Below are 22,804 nucleotides of genomic sequence, written 5' to 3'. Positions count from 1 at the left end.
CTTCATCAAATATGGTTCATGAAAATCAACTGCATAAAAAAAATACAGATTTTTAAAAGCATTGAACCATTAACGTAAACTAGTTGTGAGATTGTACAGTATTTGATCTCAAAATATGGAGGTTATATTGACCACTGACCTGCTTATAAATAACTTTTTTTTCATTGCAACTGGTCTATGAGGATCTTGCTAATAATCCCTATGGGGTTTACTAAGAGCTTGTTTGGTCTTTTACATGCGTTTCAAATCACTCAAATCACAGATTTTAACACAGGCACAGCAATGAGCAACACAATCTGCCAAGGGCAGCATAATTTATAGCAGAACAAGCAGAACAGATGAGGTGTACATAATCCAATAAAAACAAACTGGCCAAGGAAATGCTTTTTGTGTGCTAAAAATGTTGTTAATACCACTAAATTACTGCAAACCTTAGTAAATCACCTTGGATGATTTATCTAAATATTTGTTTCTCATTCATTTTTCCATCTGAATGAAACCTCTAGAAATTACATATGGAATCAGCTGAGCTGCAAAAATAACTATCCACATCTTTTAATCACTTTTTTTTCACTTTGTTGCTTAGTAAATTCTGGTGTCCAAAGGTGTGAAAAGACAGCTGCCATTGATGTTATTTGTAAATGAAAATTAAAATAACTAGAACCTAAATTGTTAGTTTTTATATATATATATATATATATATATATATATATATATATATATATATATATATATATATATATATATATATATATATATATATATATATATATATATATATATATATACTTTACTTTTAATGAAGAAATGTATTGGGTTTTAATTTAATATAAAGCTGTAAAATGTTGACTTCTATCTTATTTTACCAAAAGGTAGTCCAGGTAGACTGCTGTGTTGCCTACTTCACAATTTTGTTGTTAGATTTACCAATTTCTCAGACTACCCTGGCAACTTGGCTTTACATATGAAATGGGTTGCAGGTTCCATTTATTCAATAATTGTTTAAGATACATCTTCATTTTTTAGTTTGTATGATTGATCATTTACTGTTGGTATGCTGTGATCATAACAGTGAAATTTCTTATCCCAAACAAAATTCATATAAAATCCAAATTTTATTTGTCAATTATCAACATGCAATGTGTAGATTAAATACGGGTAAAGTACTGTTGAACATAAGTTACATAAGGGCATTAACAACTTTTAAAAACAAATGAGCTTCAGCCTTTATTGTTTTTTGCTTGTGCTTGTGGCCTGTAAAACAGGGACTGGCTGGATATGGCAATGGGGACTGAAGAGCCGCAGTGAATGCTGAGCCGAAACGGGAAGCGAGTGAGACTATGTTGTGGTGTTGCTGTGACCCGACACTCGCGGAGAGTCAGGTCTTGTTGCAGGACAATAGTAATGCAGAGAGAGGCAAGTTCAAGATTTTGCTTGATCAATTGGGGACTAGAGTGAATTTAAGAGTGAAATCAGCTGATTTGAGGGTGATGAATGGATCTCATAGATTCGCTGGTTTACTTTAAATGAGAATGGAGCATCTGAATAATGAGCGTTTGTCTCAGGTTCATTGTTGGCGCGTCCAAATGGTACGAAGATATTGGGTAAATCGGAAGTTTCGGCTGTGGAGAAAAGATTAGAACTTGGCGTCTGGGAACTCTTGTGACTGGTTGAGCAGATTAGCAGCCGCAATGAAGCCTGGGGCTCAGTGATGATGACTGGTGGAAAAGGAGTGATCCTGGGGCTGGCAGATTGTGTGACAAGCGTTCCAAAAGATAATCAGTGTTGCCCTGACAAACAGTGAGGTGCATCTGGCCGCACTCATCACAGGCTGATCGGCCACACCTGCATCTTGTTGAGAGCGAGGTTTATAAGCCATGTGAGGAATGCTACTCCATGAGACTGAGAATTAACATCACTTTCTCATTTCACGATAGAAAGCAGCATGTGATCGATCAGCCCACAAAGGAGCACAGCATGGACCCACTGCACTGGAGAGGAAGAGAGCACCCACATCACTGGAGCACTGAGTTGAATTGTCACTGTTTCTACATGTTGAACTCATCCTCCGGTGCTTTTAATTTGTGCTGTTCATGTGCTGTGATTCTTTACCCCATGACACTTGTAAAGAAAGCGGGCCAGTCAGTGAAGGATCACCGGCAAGTTATCTCTTTCACCTTACCATTTTTTTCCCCTTGTGTCTCCGGTACAGTTCGCAGACAAAGTGTTCCCATATTCTGTGCCATACATCCTGTTCAGGATTCGGGAAGTCCCCCAGGCCTCAACTGGCTTCACCTCGTTCTAGCTCCTCTTCAGCCGGCCACCCTGTGGCCTCCTAGACATGGTAAAGGAGGCCTGGGAGCAGCAGCCCATCAAAACGTGGTCGAACACGTAAAGGGGATGAGGGAAAGAATTGACCGGGTCAACCCATTAGTCCGGCATCACCTTAGCAAAGTGCCACAGGCCCAACAACGCTACTACAGTCGAGCAGCCCAACCACAGGAGTTCCAGCTCGGAGACTGATTCATGGCCTTCATCCCCACAACTGCCTGCAAGTTCCTGGTTACCTGGCAGAGCCTCTATACGGTGTTGAAAAGAGCTGTAGTTACTTACCGTTTACGTCAGTCTGGACTATGAAGAACTGACCAGCTGTACCACATCAACCCCCTGAAGAAAGGTTCAGCCCTCGCCACCTCCGATCCCGTGGTTGTGGATGTCAAGTGATCTCTTGGCTGCCTGGAAGGGGGAGCTGCGACAACTGAAAGAAGATAAATACTTTGAATTAAACATTTTAAGAAAAAGCGGCAATCGTAATGTTGACAGCAATATGACAGCAGGACATGCATACAAAATACTCCAGAAATCATATTTTGAGATTATCAAGTTTGCCTAAACATTTTTGGACTAGCATAACAGTACTGCAAAAAAATTTTTTTATAAAAATACAATTTAATAACTATTTTGCTAGCTATTGAGTAAATTAATGCTGCATCAAGAATTGCAAAAGTAACTGATCATCAGCATGTGTGATCATCAGCATTTGCAGCAGAGGGTAATCCTCTCAAAATGGCGCCATGATGTAGTTTCACATTATCTATACTTACATTTATAAGTGTATTTGTCAGCTGTCACAGAACCATCACCAGTATTTTGTTTGAATAAAAGTCCAGTCTTCACGGCACATAGTGAATTATGGTATAGGGTAGGCTGCAAAGTGTCCTTGTGTCGTGTCCTTCATTTGCTGGTGAATTTTTCCAGAAATAAGGAGAAAATGTCTGAGTGGCTTCAACATGCTCTCTATCAGAGACTGTAACATACTTGAAATAGAAGATACAAGATTATACATTTTACATGATTAATTAATTGCCCCTTTCAATGAAACAATGTACTGTGGCAATTTTGGTTCCCCATCATGCTTTGTAGCTGAGGTCAAATCAGTGTCAAATCACTGTTTCTGAACGCTTTCTGTGAACAGTTCCTAAAATGTAAATTTTTTAGTTGGAAAAAATATTTTTAAAATGACTATTTGAACTATTCTGACACTCAAAACACAAAAAAATTAAAAATAAAATAAGTTTTAAAAATAAGTAGGTTTGTCACAAGAGTATATCAGATTTCATATAACTAATACATGATATTCAGATATACTTTGCTTAAAGATAAATAAACATGGAAAAAACACTTCACTTTTTTTTGTCACTACATTATTAGCAAGAGATTCAAATGTCCTGAGAGGAGAATAAAGAAATGGTGCAATAATATTTCATAGAGCCAGAGGTCATTAGCTATCATGAGCTGGATAATTATCCCACATGGGACATAATTTCTATGTGTGGCCATTTTTCCTGAAAGAGCAAGGATGGTGCTTTTCTTTAATATGGCATACTGTAGGGAAGCCTAAATAAAATGATAAGCCAAAATAACAATCATTATAGTGTTTTTAATAAATGTGACTCAAGATTAACCCAATCAAAGCATGTTTTTGCTTGTATTGTAATAGCTGGTGGATATTATGATGAATGGGAAATGTAAGGATTTACTATATAAGGATGAACTATATAAACTGTTTATGTAATAAAATATGTTTTTGTAATTTATTCTGTCTTTTATCAGTGCAAATTTATCAGAAATTATCATACCTAAAATGAACAACTACCTTCCGTATTGTGATGTACTTCTGAAAGAAACAGAGTATTGAATATTCTGAAAATAAAAGAAAACAGGCTTGTTTGTTCTACTGGAAACTGATTGGATTTAGTAAAGTAGACATACACACTGATAGTTGGAGGGCCATTTTCAGATTAGAATTAAAGGGTTAGTGTTTTTGATGTGTTTTTGATTACCACCAGGACATTTAACATGTGAGTTTATATAACTGACAGACTGCAACAATTTAAGTTAAAAGTTTGACAGTTTGCCTGTCTTCTACTCAAGAAACAAAGTCACCTACATCTTGGATGCCCTGGGGGCAGGTAGATAAACATCACATTTTCATTTTTGGGTGAACTACATTTTTAAAGAATTATTGATATGTATTTATTTTTTGTGAATTGACTGGCATGGATGAATTGTTCACCACAAAAATAGAAATGTGCACTAACAAAATAAATATAGTCAATTTTGATTTCATATATATAAATAAAAATAAAACAGCATGTTTTTATAATACAATACAGCTTGTTATATAACAATACAGATTAAGAGAAAACAATACAGACCAACATGGGTGTCCAAGGCAGGGGATGTCCAGGTTAAAACACAGATTTCTTCAATGAAGGTCATTTGCCTGGTGGAATGCCTCCTAACTCCAAAAGGGCAATTTAAACCCACTGAAATGTAATTCAGTGTTATGACATCCACTCTTCAGTGGTATTATCTCTGCATATTTGATGCCAAAACTTAAAACAAGAAGCACACACTGAGAGCACATGCAAGCATCCCACTCACTTGATTGACACTAATGCCAGGGTCTTAACAAGACATTGAATGCTAACTGAAAGAACTTACATTTTTTCTGATACTCTCAGGACTTTGGATAGATCTCTGGTCCTATGTGAATGACAAAGGAGGCAGCTGCCATGAGGTCCAGCATTCTCTGGAATACATCAATACTTTGATGCCACTGGCCACTGAATTTTCAGTGAGTGTTCAGGGTGCAAGCCAGGAGTCGAGAATTATCCCCAGAAAAGTTACCTGCTTGCTGGGAGAACTTTTGGCTAAATTAATTCCGAGCCCAAGGTGCTCAAAATGAGAGAGGAGTAGTGATCTATGGTCGCAGAGCTTGTGCTTCAATCGGGCTGTAACTAACCATAATTAATAGAGGTAGTAGGTGACACACACTCCATTCTGTCTCTTGGTTTCTTGAGTCCACAGGTTTCTAAACAAGCAATATCCCGGGCCTCTGTGCATTTTTGTGGATGAAGAGATGGGATTTACTAATCCATCTGCTTCGAGAAATGGCAGTGGTGTGTAACTTTAGCGATCACTTTGCACCGTAGAATTATCATCATCCTCGGCGATATGATTTAGTTCAACATGGGATGCCGAAGAAAGAACTTAATTTGACCTTTTTGATTATTTTCAGTAACACGTTTCCATAAAACTAGAATATCATAAAAATAAAACAGCATGTTTCGTTCCACGAAAATGTCAACTTTGCACCATAAGTCTTGTTTTTTTAACATTTGCTAACTAGCAAATCAGTAAACAATTATTTCAATAAATAAGACACACCGAGATGTGTATATGTTGTCGTAAAGTACCGCAGCTAGTTTTAACAATAAAATTATACTTTTAATAACTCTGCATAGCTGTTAAGTTAACCTCAGTTTGCTAATAAATAAAATAAATAAAATTGAAATAACTGTGAATGCAGATATCTGATATCAGATGTAAATTTCATAAACATTTTTTTTTAATATCTCCAAAAAGGCCATTCAAAAACTTAAATCCTCCTTACTCCTCTAGTGAGTGACATAACACACGCAGGTCAGGGATGCCCAGGATGCCATAGGCCCAGTGGACATGTTGTCTGTATGCTGTCAATATTGATTACTACACCAGCTATCTGTAATGGGTTCACCACTAGATGGCGCCCTTTCTGCTCCAGATCACCTTATTGTTAGAGACTTGTAGCACACCTGTTCTCAATCACTCTTAATGCCCAACCTTATTTAAATGTTTGACTGCGTATTGTTCTTGTTCAGTCCTGATTTCTGTCTGAGTATGTTGTTGTCAGTCAGTTGTGGTCAGCGCTTTTGTTATTTTTTTCTTCGTGCACGCGCCTCTTTTCCCCTGCCTTATGTTGAAGGGAAGTTTTTCTTTTGGGATTACATTGAGACCTTACAATCAAGAAGTGTTTTTTGAGTTCCTTTGTGGCTGTTCCTGTACAATGACTCTAAGATTGTACTCCGATTCTTGGAATTAATTTTTTTGTTCATCATGAGTAAAAGATACCTAAAGAGTCATATTCCAAGCCTCTTGTTTGTTTCCTCCGCAACTGGGTTTCACCTGCTCCAGAGGTGCAGTAGTAAGTGCCAAAGGTTAACTTACCGTGGACCTGGGTTCGATACCTACCGGGATCATAACAGCTAACATTTCCCACTGATTCTAGGAATACATTTGGGTTAGGTTTAGGGGTAAGGATTTAGACAGTGATGTTAATCCAGGGTCATGTCTTACTCTGCAAAATCACGGCGACCAGATTGTCGTCAAATAGTGACTTACAGGTAGTTGGATATTACAGTACTTAAATATAGGCAACTTGTAACAGGAAAAAAATGTTTTTAATAATCAAATCTGTAATTTACTTTTTTTTTTTATACATCTATTTAGCTCAGAGTAAAGTATCTCTATCCTAAACGTACATGTGTCTGCCGTCCCGGACAGGTCTATGCTCCTGTCTAAAGTGCATATATACTGTACATAGGCTATCTAGCACATCATTGGTTCAGACAACAAGCCTGGGTGCAAACACTACATTAATGTGCCGCTCAAATTCTCTACTAAGGCCCAGTATCTAGCTCCCTGTAGCACTGCCTTTCCTCAGCTGTGACCATGGCTTGTTCTTTAACACGCAAGCAGACATAAAACAAAAATGTGTTAATGTTGTTGAACTGCTATATTTCTGAGCCATTCTGCGACGAAAACACACTACAACTAAACACTGGCTGACCAGTGAATATATTACAACTGAAAACACATTTACACAAAGTAATTTGTCATGTTTTTTTAATACCACAACATGCTCTGAGGCTCTCTCGAGGGCCAACCCCGGACAGCTTAGCTCGTGTAGTGGCGATTAGTACACGGAAGTGAATCGAGCACAGGAAGCTGTCCGGGAAGTCCTTCGTATAACCCTTTGAGAGAGCGATCCTACTGCCCCAGCAGGAGGATGAGAAAGTTAGGGTCATCGTACGGGGGACAAAAATAAAAAAAATATAACACTCCGCTTTAAACTTTTTGTACTGTTGTGTGGTCCGATCTTCTCTCAGGGTGTGGTTTAGAGAGAAGGAGCACACGACGAGGATAAAAAGTTAACGATTTTAATCATGCACGCATAAAGGAATAATACCCCGGGCAGACAGGCAGGTAACCTAAACCACATAAAACATTGACGAGATCGGACCAACGGAGCTGAAACACACATATATATACACAATAATAAATACACAATAAATACACAAAGTGATTGACTAAATTAACAAGACACTGCTAAAAACAATAATACAATTCACAGGAACGGAAGGTAGGGCACACAGAGCACATGGCACAAAACAAAAACAAGAAGAACACAGTCCACGTGTGTGACAGATATACATACAGTATAGACTTGATCATAACATCATAATCACAAAACACAGACAATGGACAAGTTAGACTAATAGTTCACCCAAAAATATACATTATACATGGGCGGTTGACATATGGATGTGTCCTAAGGCGTGATGTAAAAATGGCAAATGGAAAAAAAACTCTAACAGATAAACTTCTTTCATACTATTTGTAAATGAAAATGAAGATACCGTTATCTCATGTTATTTGGATGTTAAGGGTTTTTTTTCTAGATTTTTGCTTGTCACATCATAGAACACAGTTCATTTTTTATTTGTCAACTACCCTCATATATTACATTAAATGGTATATACTGTAAATACTACATTTAAAACAGACATTGAAATTCTGACATTACATATAAATGCAAGTTTATTATATAAAAAAGCCCACCTACATTTTAAAATCCAAGTGTTTTAGTTAATGCCAGCTTAAACTTTTTTTATTTCACTATATTTTATTTTGTTTAATTTCTTTTACATGAAAAACCATTTGAAAAGTTCTCTCTCTCTCTCTCTCTCTCTCTCTCTCTCTCTCTCTCTCTCTCTCTCTCTCTATATATATATATATATATATATATATATATATATATATATATATAAACGTTTTTCACTTTTCACTAAAATTCACTCCAGCATATAAACAACATACTTCATACTTTGTCATTTTTGGTAAAATTTATACATAATTTTAAGATTCTTTTGCGAATTTCTGTTAGTTTTAAGCCATAGATTACAGGATTGACTAGAGGTGGCACTACAATCATCTCTAAAGCCATAAAACTACGCAGATGAACAGGAAAATCACTTGATCCATATCTGTTGTAGATGGTATCAAACAGTATTGCAACAGTGAGATTTATCAATGAAACTATATGAGGCACACATGTCTGCCAAAATTTCCTTCTGCACTCCAATGAGACTTTACATGAAATAATAAGTTTTATATAGGACATTATAATTACAATCACAAGGCCAAAATACAATGCAATAAATATAAATCCATAAATATTATTGATGACAGTTGATTCGCATGAGAGTTTTACTATTGACCAGTTGTCACAATACAACTTTTCAATATGATTTCTACAGGGAACCAACGTATTTGCCAAAAAAACTGCAATGAACATATTAAGAAAAGGAAATGCCCAACATAAGCAAAGTAATATGCTGCATGAAAATCTGTTCATCTTTAAGTGATATTCTAAAGGCTGACATATGGCCACATATCTGTCGTATGCCATCACTGCTAATGTAGAATATTCACACATGACATAAGTATAAACAACAAAAGCCTGTAACGCACACATGTATGATGGAATTACATATGAATTCAATATTAAATCATGCAAGAATTTAGGATAAAATGCTGTTGTTCCATAAACATCATTTACACAAAGATTACACAGAAGAATGTAAATTGGTTCATGAAGGGCTTTTTCTAAGACAATGACTACAGTGAGCCAAATGTTCACAAACAGTATTATAACATAGAGGAACAAAAAGCATGTGAAATAGATACACTTGAATGATTTAGCATTGTGTGGTTCCATCAGGGTGTATGTTGTAAAATTCACATCCATTGTATATTTAACAATAAGTAACTAATAACATCTTCAATTTGAAAATATGACATACATGCTTTTAAAATACAATGAGCATTAAAACCAATCAAACATTACCATGTCATTATCATTGCCTTCTGTGATCTGCAATCCCAATTATAAGTAGTGTGAACCACTGACCTGCTTATAAATAACTTTTTTGCTCACCATCAGGGTATATTTTTGTTCTACCAAATATACCTAGGGGAAATTCACTGAGAACTGAATAGAGTGTGTGTAATATATATATATTATATATATATATATATATATATATATATATATATATATATATATATGTATGTATGTATATATATGTGTGTGTGTGTGTGTGTGTGTGTGTGTATATATATATTACACACACACACACAATTAAATATTTAAATTACAGCCAGGTGATAGCGTTACGGCCAGGAGACAACACAGAAGAACTGACAAAGTCAAGACAAGTTAGCACACAATATAAACATTGGATTATGGTGAATGGTGTTTCTATTTTCATGTTAGAACAATAGAATTGCCAATTACTAGAGCACTTTCATCAGGTTTCTCATTGGGTGCTTCACTGAGAACAGGGAGAACCTGTGTGATGTTCTGATCGGAACGGAGGAACGTTGTTTTGACCTGCGACTAGTGCGCCTCACAGTCACCCAGCTGTCCTGCTGCACGGGCTCTACTGCTGAAACCAAACAGTGTTCATGAATGAACTAAATATAGTCGCATCCGAAGGAGTATCTACAGCCCTCACATTCTTACGGTCCTTAATTAAAGTTTGGATGCACATATCTAATTATAAAACCCTCTCTGTTAGCCTAACTGTATTTAACACATATGAATCCCTGGTCGGCGACAGAGAGAGATAACAAAGGAAAACAACAATAGGTGCAAAATATAAACGTGAGTGGGAACGAGAGTGATAAAGCTGACCGGCTAACGACTGCCTAACACACTGCGGCCGCGTTACACAGTTTTAGATTAAAAGCAAACAATCAGCAGTCAAATTAGTCAGATTCATTTGATAAATATTATTAGAAATATGGAGGGAATTAAGTTTATATTTGATCGCTTAAAACAACAGGGAGAGATAAACAAAAGAGCAAAGCTACAGAGCTACAAACACACAACCTCTCGTCAGGAAGAAGCACTAGAGAGAGTGCAATGACAAAGCCATACAGCATGACAAGATATAGGTATAGTATACAGGTATAGTGCCAGAACAGGTCACTAACACTATCGGCCATTCATCTGCCTCACCTATTTATACACTTAGTGAAAACAGAGGCACCACATGTATGTTTCAAGGCCAAACAGTTTATTTTATTTTTTTTTAAATGTAACATGATCGAAACATCTGAAGTTACATAAATAATAATATTAATAAAAATAAGAAACTATACATATACAGGTGCAAGCGCAGGCAGAGTTTCTATTTAGTCAAACCCATCTGCAGCATTCAGCAATGCAGTGCTGAAATGTGCGTGCTCACGAATCCTCTCATTATAACACACAAATTATAAAAATTATGAAAAATTCATTATGCGTATATTTATTGTGTTATAACATAGATTTTTTAGATCGCGATGAACTAAGAAGTTTTTTTAGAGATTAGAAATGCAGAGCTATTTGCTGACATTCTGCCATGCCAAACCACGCAAACGCCACTTGCTTTAATTTTAAAACCAGTTCTTTGTGAATGTTGATGCTTTAGTGACGTATTTATCAGTGTGTATGCTAGATTTCCTTAAATGCCATGGAGAACAAAGTAACATAACTTGTAATGTAACTAATTGCTAATCAGAGCAGTAACATGATTACTTTTAAAAGGAGTAATCAGTAATTTGATTACATTTCAGAGTAACTTGCCTAACAGTCCAGGTAAGAACAAAGCAAAGTACAGAAAACACACAGCAGACTAGGGGACACGAGGGAGACAAGACACTGAGCTGAATATCAGCAAACAAGACCGGACATAAACTGATGTGATCTGTGTGTTTAAATAGCAGCTCTGGAAATGAGATGAAATGCAGGTGTGTTTGATTAGTATTCTGGTGAGATTGGGCCTGGATGTTCTGTTACAGATAACACCTTAAAGAAATAGTCAACAATTAAAATTTGCTCAACCTAAGTCTATAACTTGTTAGCATTACATCACTTGCTTACAATGGATCCTTTCAATAATCCATGGGCAATCCACGTGACTCCAGTCTTTAAATTCTTGCTAAGTGAAAATGATGCGTGTTCATAAGAAACAATTCAATCCTCAAGATCATTTACTTACTATCCTTACTTTACAAGTATTCGTATTCTATACTTTCAGTCTGTTGCTTTCAGCTAAAATAGTTACCTATACATAATATTGCTTTCTAAAGTGAAAAAGTCTGAACTAGGCTAGAAATATGTTCAGATCAAATATTGTTAAATAGTTAAAAAGTAGTTCTAAACAAACATATTATGATTTGAAATATATTATGGATATGCATTACGAAGTGAGATGACAACAGATTAAGGACTTTTTCACTGCAGGAAACATTATTATCATGTATTTTGGCAAGAAATAATTGTGTGAAGGTAAAAACACTGAATGATAGACACATTTCAAATGAAGTGGCTTTTCACTTCACAAGAGATTAATTGATCCACTTGAATCATGAGGAATACTTGATTTCTATCTTGAATGGCCTTCAGCCTTTAGTCTTCCGCCAATATTTATTTTTGGAACTATCCCTTTAGCAGAATTTGGCAATATTATTAAAAATAAAAACATAACTCAGCAAGTAGGTTAATCACTTAATTTATGATCAGAATAATGTATTAAAGAGTTACTTCATGAGATTCTATTAAGTTGCATTATTGGTGTCATAAAATAGCAGTATAATTTGAAGTTAAATATTTACACAGTAAACTGTTTTAAGCAAAATAGCTATGCATTTAAATCTCAGTGCTTATAATACTGTTTTATGAAAGTTTTATGATACTGTGCCTAATGTTGTTCATATATAATGTTGACAGTTCTGTTACAGTTCATTCATAAAATTATAACATTTGCATGTCTATAACGTTTTATGTCTTCTTGTGCTTCCAATACGTTCACAAAATGCATATGGTAAAAAATCTGCGCACTGCTCTGATATTTAACCCATAGATCAGAGGATTGAACACAGGTGGAACTATCACCAGTTCAAGAGCCAAAAAATTACGCAAACTCTCTGGAATGTCATTCGAACCGTATCTGCTATACATAACATCAAAAAGCAAAGCAAAAGTGAAATTTATCAGTGATAATACATGTGGCAAACATGTTTGCCAGAATTTCCTTCTATTTTCTAAAGATGCTTTACATGCAGATATCAGTTTAACATAGGACACAATGATAATAACTGCACAACAACAAAATATAACAGCAACAATATATCCATAGACATTATTAACAAAGGATGATGTGCAAGACAGTTTTACAATTGACCAGTTGTCACAATATAATTTGTCAATGTGATATTTACAAAACGGTCTCAGGTTTGATAACAGGGCTGCTGGAATCACAGAGAAGTTGGGAACAATCCACGAAAACAGAATTAATATTAAACAGGTTTTTTAGTTAACTTGGAATGATACTCTAAAGGTTTGCATATGGCTATGTATCTGTCATAAGACATCACTGTTAATATTGTGAACTCACACAGTAAAGAACTGTAAATAACAAAAGACTGCAGAGCACACATGTGAGAGGAGATCACATATGAATCCAATATTAAATCAGACAGAAATTTAGGATAAAATCCCGAGGCTCCATAAACTCCATTTACAGAAAGATGACACAAGAATATGTACATTGGTTCATGAAGAGCTCTATGCATGATAATGACCATAACAAGACGAATATTGATTGATAGTATGAGAACATAAATGAAAAGAAAACAAGTGAAATATATATGCCAATATGATTTAGATTCTTTAGGTACCATAAGAGTCAGTCTCAAAGGATAAGACATGTTATCCATCAAGTTAAGGATATTCTTCCAAATTGCACAAAATAATATCCTGCAAAAATTAAGTTTGCACTAAAATTGCTATACACTTATTTATCATACACATTTATCATCTGTTAATTAGACTTCAGTATCCATTGTTGGCTGCGGATAACATACAAAGATTGAGCTTGGATAAAATGGCAAACAATCTGATCAACAAATGATCAGCTGTGTCTGCATGTGGAGAGATGATTTTTTTTATAACATCTTTTTTTTCATTTGGGAAATGATCTGACAATATTATGAAACATCTTGGGATTCATTACAATTGTGGCCTATGCAAAATGTGCAATCATTATTTTTAATTTGAAAAAAGGCAACAAGGCCAATATATATATATATATTCCACATTGGAAGATTTCTTCTCATGAGATTGTGTCATAGGCTTCCATAGTTTGTTTGTTTGTTCATTTATTTTCACATTGTGAAGTCAATGGGGACCAGCAACTCTTTGGTTACCAGCAGTCTTCATATCAACTTTTATGTTCCAAAGAAAAAGTAAACTATTTTACTAACAACATAAAAGTGAGTAAATGGTGACAAATAAACAAGTACAGTAAACCAATAGACAGATATACAGACTAACTGATAGATACAGACAGTCAAACTTCACAGGACAGTTGTGGTAGCAGAGGGGACATGTAAAATCAATTTAATGTTAAATCAGTGGCTATATAAAATGATCAATATCAAGAAATCACATAAGTGTTCTGCCTAATAGACATGTTGGAAGTGGGCTTGTATCTGTGATACTAGTCTTAGCACTTGGCATTAAATTGGGAAAAATGTATCTGCCTTTCCAAACTAGCTCTCTTATATTTTCACTCATATAAAGAACACATTTTGCCATTAAATACCTCATTAGTCTAATTTAAGTCTTCTTATATATATTAATATGGCATGAAATTTATTACGTTTAATACTTTATTTACCGGTATTTACACATGACTTTAAGCTTCTTTTACGAATCTCTTTGAGTTTTAATACATATACTAAAGGATTGAAAAGAGGCGGCAGTATTAGCAGCAGCAAGCCAAAAACAACATAGACACTCTCAGGGACGTTGCTTGAGCCATATCTGCTGCACATCGCATCAAAAAACACAGTAAAACTACAATTTATTATTGAAAATAAATGTGGAACACATGTCTGCCAAAATTTTCTTCTGTTTTCTAGAGATGCTTGACATGCAACAATTAGCTTTATGTAAGACACAATAATTAAAGCTGTAAGACAGAAATAAAATAATAAAACTATCAATGCCATGAGGTTATTAATATCCACCTGTTCACACGAGAGCTTTACCATTGACCAGTTGTCACAGTACAATTTGTCGATATGATTTTTGCACACTGTCAACCTGTTCAGCAGCACTACTCCAATGAACATACAAGTAAATGGTAGAGTCCAACAGAATAAGAGTAATATGCCGCATGTATTTTTGGTCAGTTTTGAGTGTCTGTCGTATGCCATCACTGCTAGTGTGGTACACTCGCACATAGCTGAACTGTAAATTACAAAAGCTTGGAGGCCGCACATAAAATAAGGTATCACATATGAATCCAAAATTAAATCATGCAAGAATTTAGGATAAAATCCTGCTGCACCATATAGATAGTTTACGCATAAATTGCATAGAAAAATGTACATTGGTTCATGAAGGGCTCTCTCTAAAACAATGATCGCACTGAGCCAAGTGTTCATTAACAGTATCAAAGCATAGAGAAGCAAAAAACATGTAAAATATATGTGCCGATAAGATCTGGAGCCTCTTGGTTCCATCAGAGTGTACACTGCAAAATAGGTTTTGTTGTCCATATCCAAAAAAATTGTCTCTCTACAAAAATCATGTTCATTTGATTAAAAGCCATTGATCAACACTAACAGCAATATTCCAGCCCGAAACATCCTCTATAAACACAAGTAGTGAATCATTGCTGGTGAGTTGCTATCTTGCATGTTGACAATCAAGAAATGGAGGCATGAAAGTTCATTGATGCACATATAAATAACTTTTACAATGCTCTGGAAAATTCTCTGAGGTTCTAGGTAAACCCCAGGGGTTCAGTAAACTTTATAAGTTCTTGAGCTGTGTTTTTTTTTTAATATATCTAGACAATATGTAATGTTAAGATGAGTTGAAACAATGAATTCAGTAAAATAATTCTTAGTGATTTACAAAAAAGTACCTGTATCTACAGAAAATCACATATTTCTCTTCACTTGCTTTTTTATAAACTTTTTGCTCCTGAAACCAAAACTGAAGAGGAGTGACAATATTTTGACAAACTAAAACTATGTTAAGGATTTTTTCTAGTTCTGTCAAACAATTAATCGTGATTAAACCCATCCAAAAGAAATCATTTTGTTTACATAATATAGGTGTATAGTGTAAATGTATTTATTACATTTACATTTAGCCATCTTGCAGAATCTTTTATCCAAAGCGGCAATACATAAAGCAATTCAAACTGACAGAGGAAGTGCTCATAATACCAATAATACCAGCATTAGGCATTGTTCAAATAAGTTAGAAGGAAAGCTAGAAAGGAAAAGAATACATAAGAAGTTTTTTTTCTTTTAGATTAAGCAGTGTCAAAAGAGTATGTATATATACATATACATATGGATTCATTTGGGTTTTAGTCATTTTATACCATCATGCTTATGTAATGTAAAAAAATTATAGTCTGACACCTGAACCATCTCAGTCAGTTAGTTGTCAGAAACCCATCAATATACAAAGCACTGCTATTATCACCAGAACAACTTCACTTACATCAAGGGTAGTAAACAAAAAAAGTGTATAAAAAGTGAATAACCCTTCTCTTACTCCCTCTCTACATTAAACACAAAAGATAGTTTTCAATAATAGAAAAAAAGGCATCCATCTCTCTACAAAATATTTCCACTTATAATTAATTGTGTTGATTGTAACATTTTAATAAATTATTTTTATGTGTCAGAAACCCAAGAAATAACTGTAGGTAATACATGGATAAGATTAGGTTTAAGTGTAGGATCGGGTTTAATATCTAGCTGTTACCAAGTTATTATAAGTGTCATAATATTAATATAGTATGTACATGTGGAACAGAACTGTAAAATAAAGTGCCTTTGAGGCATGTACATTGTTCCTTAATCTGTTTATCTAAAAAGACATCAGGGAGACAAGGTTCACAGGTGTTGTCACTCATTATGGATTGCTTCACTATTTATACAGTGGCACTGCAGCAAAATTAGGCCATCTTATACCAAATCACATTAATCATATCCTAATACAAGCTGAATAAGTTGTAATGTTGTGCAATATTTGGATCATTTCACAAACATTACAACTTGTTTGTCTCACAGCTTTAGACACTGTCTACAAAGGATTAAAATGGCCTGAGAGGAGAATAAAGAGAACCAGAGGTCATTATCTATCATGCTTTGGATAATTGTCCCTCTTGGGCCATAATTTCTCTGATTGGTCCCAGGTGTGAGACATTCAGGCCACAACATCTGACCATGTATCAGAAAGTGTATCAGCTAATACTGCATTTACTTCAAAAACCATAGTTTTCTTCTGTCATTTTCTCTCAGAAACCACCATGGAGAGTTCTTTAAAATCTTGATTTATTTCTTTCTGGTAAAAACAGTGGTCATAAATCCAACTGAATGAGAAATTTTGGTCTTCTGGCAAACACAGGAAGGGAGGACAGGAAGAAAGGTTAGGATGATTCCAAGGGCCCTCATTAAGTATAATTACTATATAACAAGATCATTGATGTGATCAAGATCATTGTGTTTTTCAAACTGTAGGGTTTTAATAAACCTTTGAGAACAGAAACTCTCATGATCAACAATGAGCTTCAAATAAAGGTCTGCCATAATGGCATCAATTTAATAAAATAAGCAGTGCTCTGAAACATGATTAATAATATTAATGATAGGATAATTGTAGAATCGGGCCTAGATTCCTGAAATCTTCATTTATGTAGCTGATATCACATGGCTAAACAGGATTTCAATTTAATTGTAATTGTAGAAAGGTTATGTGTGTAGAAAAACAAAGAAAAGGAATGTAGAAATAATGGCTGTTTTTAAGACGGCCAGCAAAAGTTGCTCATAAACATTTGTGGTCAGGTTTAATAGATGTCCCTTTGAGAAAACCAATTTGAAATTATATAAACATGTTAATTAGAGGTCATTATTTCTTAAAGCACACAAATTCCCAGGGAGGCAATTTAAAGAAACCACAAATGAGTCTGAAGCACAAGGTCAACAAACTGACCCCAATGGAGACTGTCAGGAGGCCAAAATCACACTGTCGTTATCACGCCATAATGACCTCCCTAAAGAGCTTTGACTATCACAACACTATCCAAACAATGCTTGCAAACACTGATGCAATCACAACATTATATTACATCTTTTAGCTACAAGTAAACAAAATTATAATAATAGTCATAATTGCAAATAAATAGACCAATACTACATGTGACGTTCTGTTCTCTTAAAGTTTTAAATAATTATTGTATTTTTGCACAGTTTCTAACAATAATAAACCAATGAAATGAACTAAATCATATATTGAAAAAAAAATGAAAGTTTGCAGAGGCTAGTTTTAGGCAGACACCCATTTGACAACCATAAAAGCATATGTCACCAGAGAGAAGGGAAGATCCAGTGATAATCAAAAAAGGCTTAGTTATGGCTTAAAAAAAAAAAAATAAAAAAATATATATATATATATATATATATATATATATATATATATATATATATATATATATATATATATATATATATGCCTGAATGTAATATATACCATTAGACCTACTTTATATTTAAAAATTACAAGATAGAAACATAGAATAGAAAAAGATATTTAAACTTGCTCTGCTCTTACATGAATGACACTAACTCACTTTCCAGACATATAAACAAGTTAAGATAATTAAAAAACAATTAATGCTTGCCATCTATCTGTCACCTGCTTGTGAATAAAGTATATACTTTGGTATATGGCGTTTACAAAAAAAAAGTGTTAAATATGTGTTACAACTCCCTATTTGGTCGGCAGCTAGGGATATTTGGGAGGTAACATTTAAAATTTAAAAGATAGTAAAAATAGTTGGGCTACTGCTGCTTCTTGCTTTGGAAGTGTGGTGTGTGATTAAGCAGGCAGAGGCAAATTGTTTCTGATTTTTGTTTAGTGAAAGAAAAGTTTCACCGTAACAAAATATTCCCAAACAAACAATAATAATAATAACAATCAGAATAAACAAACCCAAAATACCTTTAAACCAACAAATACCTATTTACAAATTATATACAAAATAAATTGACGACAACATAATCGAGGGACAAGAGCGGTGCTGAAAGAAAAGAAAGTAATAAAACAAAACCCTCTAACTAACAACAATCAAGCTAATTTAAACAAAAAAAGAAAGTAACATCTTCAGCGTAGAACGCCACTAACTACGCTGACTATCAAATATAAATACAAAGTTGCACCCGCTCTCTAACTAGTGTGATTAGACAAAAATGTTACCCTGTGTGTTGTAAGATGTACGTCACGTGACATGCTCAGCTGGTCCCATCACTATGTGTGTAGGTAGGACAGAATTCAACTCAGAAAAACCGAGAGTCGAGTCACAGCACGAATGCAGTTCAATAGTCAAGTTCTTACAAAAGCAAAAGAGAAACAACTTAACACACGGTAACTAAACAAACTGAATCAAATGGGAGCAAATAAAGCAAATGTGAGAGAGCAACAAACTAAATTTAGCACTAAATTGGAGCAATTAAATTAGAGGACACTATCCTGGCAATTCCTAGGCCTACTACACAACACTAGCCTGGTCAACACTAGTATGGTCATTTTCATCATAGCTTAGCTACTATCATTTCATGCTAGTCAGCTTTTGTTATATATGGAGTGGACAGCAACAAAGCAATGTGACAATGTCGAACAAAGGAACTAAAGATTCAGAGCATGAATCCGCAAATCATCAGGAAGATGATGGAGATGGAGTTTGTGTAGAGTCAAGTCCTGCTAAAAAGAGAAAGAGGAGCATAGAAAATTTCAAGAAAAGTGGAGAAAGGGGTATTTATCAGAGCTCTCCTTGCCGTGTGTCACATCCCTGGACTGTTTTGTTTGTGTTTTTCACCCACCATGTGCTTTGTGTGACCTAATTTCTGTCTCCCTTTAACTGTCTCATTGTGTTCAAGTGTTTTTTGTTAATTAATGTTATTATCTCCCCTATATAATTTCCTGCTAATTCAGCTCTCCTTTGTCCAGTATTAAGTGTCATACCCATGCTTTCTCTGTGTCTCAGCCTTGTTAGTAATAAATTTATTTAATTGCCGAATTATCTTCATCTCCATCGCCTGCTTTTAAAGCACCAATGACAGAATACTGGGCCCTAACAATAAAGATAGAGTTTGCTGCTTGTCTCTTCGCCCCTTGTCTAGAGGGACTTCCCCTTCTTCTCCTACGCCAATAAATTCCACATGCTGGCCACAGGAACAGCATTGGATGACGCTGCCCTCATACATCTGTTTCGGCTCGGGGCCAGTTACAATCGCCCTGCAGACCTCAAAAACCTGAGCATCCAAACCCGAGTCGAAACCAGCTAGCCATTCCTGTTTCCCGTGGATCCCAATCCACAATCATGGCCAGGAAAACTCTTCCTGTTCCTGATTCTCATCGATCCCGCTTTGCAGAAGCCATGGAGGAGGAATGGCAGTCGACTCCATGGGGCCGACCGATGGCAGCGGAGCAGGTGATGGAGGAGACTGAGGCAGAGGCGAAGAGCCGAAGAGCCAGGGTGACACCAAGGCGCTGGAGGACCTAGGCAACGTCGCTGGCTTCGGCCATTGATGCGGAGATGGGGGACGAGAATGACGCAGCAAAGCCAGAGCAACAGAGGACTGAGGTGGAGCCGGAGGGATGGAGGAGCCTGACAGAGCCGGAGGGATGGAGGGACGAGGCTAAGCCGGAGGAGAGGAATCCCGAGGCGATGGATGGTCGACAACAGACCAAGGCAGACGAAGGGACGATGGAGCTGGTGGACTGATGGGCCACTGTGGAGAGGAGGGAGCTAGGAGCCTAGAGGGGAACCGATGGGTTTACGGGCAGAAGTGGAGTCCAGGACTCAGAGGCCGGATGATAAGGCACTGGAGTCAGACATCTGGACTCAGGATACAGGGGAAGTGCCGGGTCTAATTCCAGGTCTACATCATCCAGCTCTTCCTGTAGATCCAGAAGCCCCAGATAGATAATCAGCTCATCCTCAGCCGTGGTGCAGTGGGCGGTGCTCCACTCCGCGCTCTCGTTGCATTCGGTTTTCTCCACCGTAGCGTGCTCTGTAGCCGCTCACGCACCTGGTCTGACGCAGTCGGCTCGGGTCCGGTGGCACTCCACTGCTCTGTCGCTCTCTTGCGGCGATGGCTCCTGCGTCATCGGTGGGCTCAGGCTGTGGCTCCGCGACGCAGTGAGATGGTAGGCTAGACTATGGCAGGCTGGCAAGACACAAAACCACATGCATTAAAGACGAGAACCCATGATAAAACAGAAGTAAACTGGAAAAAATATACACAGGAATTGACTAAACTAACACGACACAGATGACGACAAATTAGACAATTAACTGAATGTAGATCACACTGAACACATGGCACAGGACAAAACAACAACAAAAGAGTCCACGTGTGACAACTGTGCAATAATGTTATAAGGATCTCATTGATTTTATTACTTTTTGGCCATATAAATTTCAGCATCTGCACCAAATTGCATTTTTTTCACATATCACATGAGCACTGAACCTTTAGGTAACATCAGTGTGCAAAGAAAATTCCATAACTTTATTTCACACATTAATACTCAGATGGGTGATTTTAATGTATCAAATATGTTACTCAATGGAAAACTACATATGCAGGGTTTTTTTTCAAGTGATCATGTGATCTGAAATCCCTAGATTACCGACCAAGGTTATACTCAATACTCTATATAAACAGCATAAGTGCACTGTAAAGTAAGAGTCATTTTGTATCATCCATCTGTTATTCATTTGATTTGAATCTGGATCATTCTTTGCAGATATCTTCGCTATATAGATGGATTGGAACGCTGCCAGCACCAATGTAGAATAAATCCTGAAGAAAGGCGTATTTTAATATAAAACAAGGAGAATATCTGACATACCAATTTTGTTTTTATAGTCTTTTGAACATTTTAAGATGAAAAACTCATCCATTGTGTCATCAATTATATTGGAAGCTTTTTACAGAATGGAGGACTTCAAATACCTATATTTTGTGATCTTTCTCGTGTTATATATGTTTGTACTCTTTGCAAACACCATTGTGATTTTTGTCATAATTATCAACAAAGTGCTTCATAATCCTATGAATTACTTTTTGTGTAACTTGGCTGTGAATGGCATCTATGGTAGCACAGCTTTGCTTCCCCCCTTGCTGGGTACTTTATTGTCTCCTTCTCATGAGGTATCTTTGGCGTGTTGTAAGGCTCAAACCTACTTCCTGCACACTTATGCTATCATAGAGTTCACCATTCTGTCAGTGATGTGCTACGATCGCTATGTGGCCATCTGCTACCCGCTGCAGTATCACGCTATCATGACCATAACAAAAGTGTATAAACTAATAGTTTTCTCATGGGGGTATCCTTTAGTGGTATTTGCTTTGTTTTTTATTCTGACCCTGCGCTTGACAATCTGTCAAAACCGCCTGGCGAGGATTTACTGCCTCAACTTTTATCTGGTCAAAATGTCTTGTGAGAACACATATATTGAGAGCATAGTGGGACTGTTTTTTGTTGTTGTCTACACTTTTCCTCAGTTAGCAATGACCTTCTACTCATACGGACATATTCTTAAAATATGCTTTACTGCCACTAAACAGTCTAAAATAAAAGCACTGAAGACCTGTACTCCACACTTATTCGCGATTCTGAACTATAGTGTGGGATGTTTTTTTGAGATTTTACAAAGTCGCTTTGACACAAGTTATCTTCCCTTTGAAACGCAAATATTTATGTCACTTTATTTCTTGATATTTCCTCCTATTCTGAATCCAGCAATCTATGGGATGAGTGTTAAAACATTAAGAGACAATATTTTTAGATTGTTTGCATCTAAAAATAGAATGTTGCCTTTAAAGTAAGATTTTTAGAGTGTGCAAAACAATATAATACTGTTCTCAGAATAAATAAGCAAGCAACTAAAGTCTAATGTGTGAAGTAAAAACACAATAATGTTTACTTTTATTTAGTGTCTTTAAATTTAACTGAAAATGCTAATTCCATGTAGAAATTTGACATCCA

At 35.9% G+C, this 22,804-nt stretch overlaps 3 protein-coding genes and 1 pseudogene across 3 annotated transcripts; 1 reads left to right on the top strand and 3 right to left on the bottom strand.

Annotated features, from left to right (window-relative positions):
* Positions 1-8,485: 8,485 nt before the first annotated feature.
* Positions 8,486-9,415, bottom strand: LOC122326971 (olfactory receptor 52Z1-like). Its single transcript, XM_043222197.1, has one exon. The coding sequence runs from the start codon at positions 9,413-9,415 to the stop codon at positions 8,486-8,488; it is 930 nt and encodes a 309-aa protein (XP_043078132.1).
* A 3,108-nt stretch (positions 9,416-12,523) lies between these two features.
* LOC122326970 lies at positions 12,524-13,425 on the bottom strand (annotated as a pseudogene).
* A 963-nt stretch (positions 13,426-14,388) lies between these two features.
* Positions 14,389-15,282, bottom strand: LOC122326807 (olfactory receptor 2A14-like). Its single transcript, XM_043221967.1, has one exon. It carries the CDS (start codon positions 15,280-15,282, stop codon positions 14,389-14,391), a length of 894 nt encoding a protein of 297 aa, XP_043077902.1.
* Positions 15,283-21,699: 6,417 nt separating this feature from the next.
* LOC122326969 (olfactory receptor 52Z1-like) lies at positions 21,700-22,644 on the top strand. Its single transcript, XM_043222196.1, has one exon. It carries the CDS (start codon positions 21,700-21,702, stop codon positions 22,642-22,644), a length of 945 nt encoding a protein of 314 aa, XP_043078131.1.
* The last annotated feature ends 160 nt before the right edge of the window (positions 22,645-22,804 follow it).

This window comes from Puntigrus tetrazona, chromosome 21 (assembly GCF_018831695.1).
Source record: "Puntigrus tetrazona isolate hp1 chromosome 21, ASM1883169v1, whole genome shotgun sequence".
NCBI lineage: Eukaryota > Metazoa > Chordata > Actinopteri > Cypriniformes > Cyprinidae > Puntigrus > Puntigrus tetrazona.
This window is presented reverse-complemented; position numbering and strand designations above follow the sequence as displayed.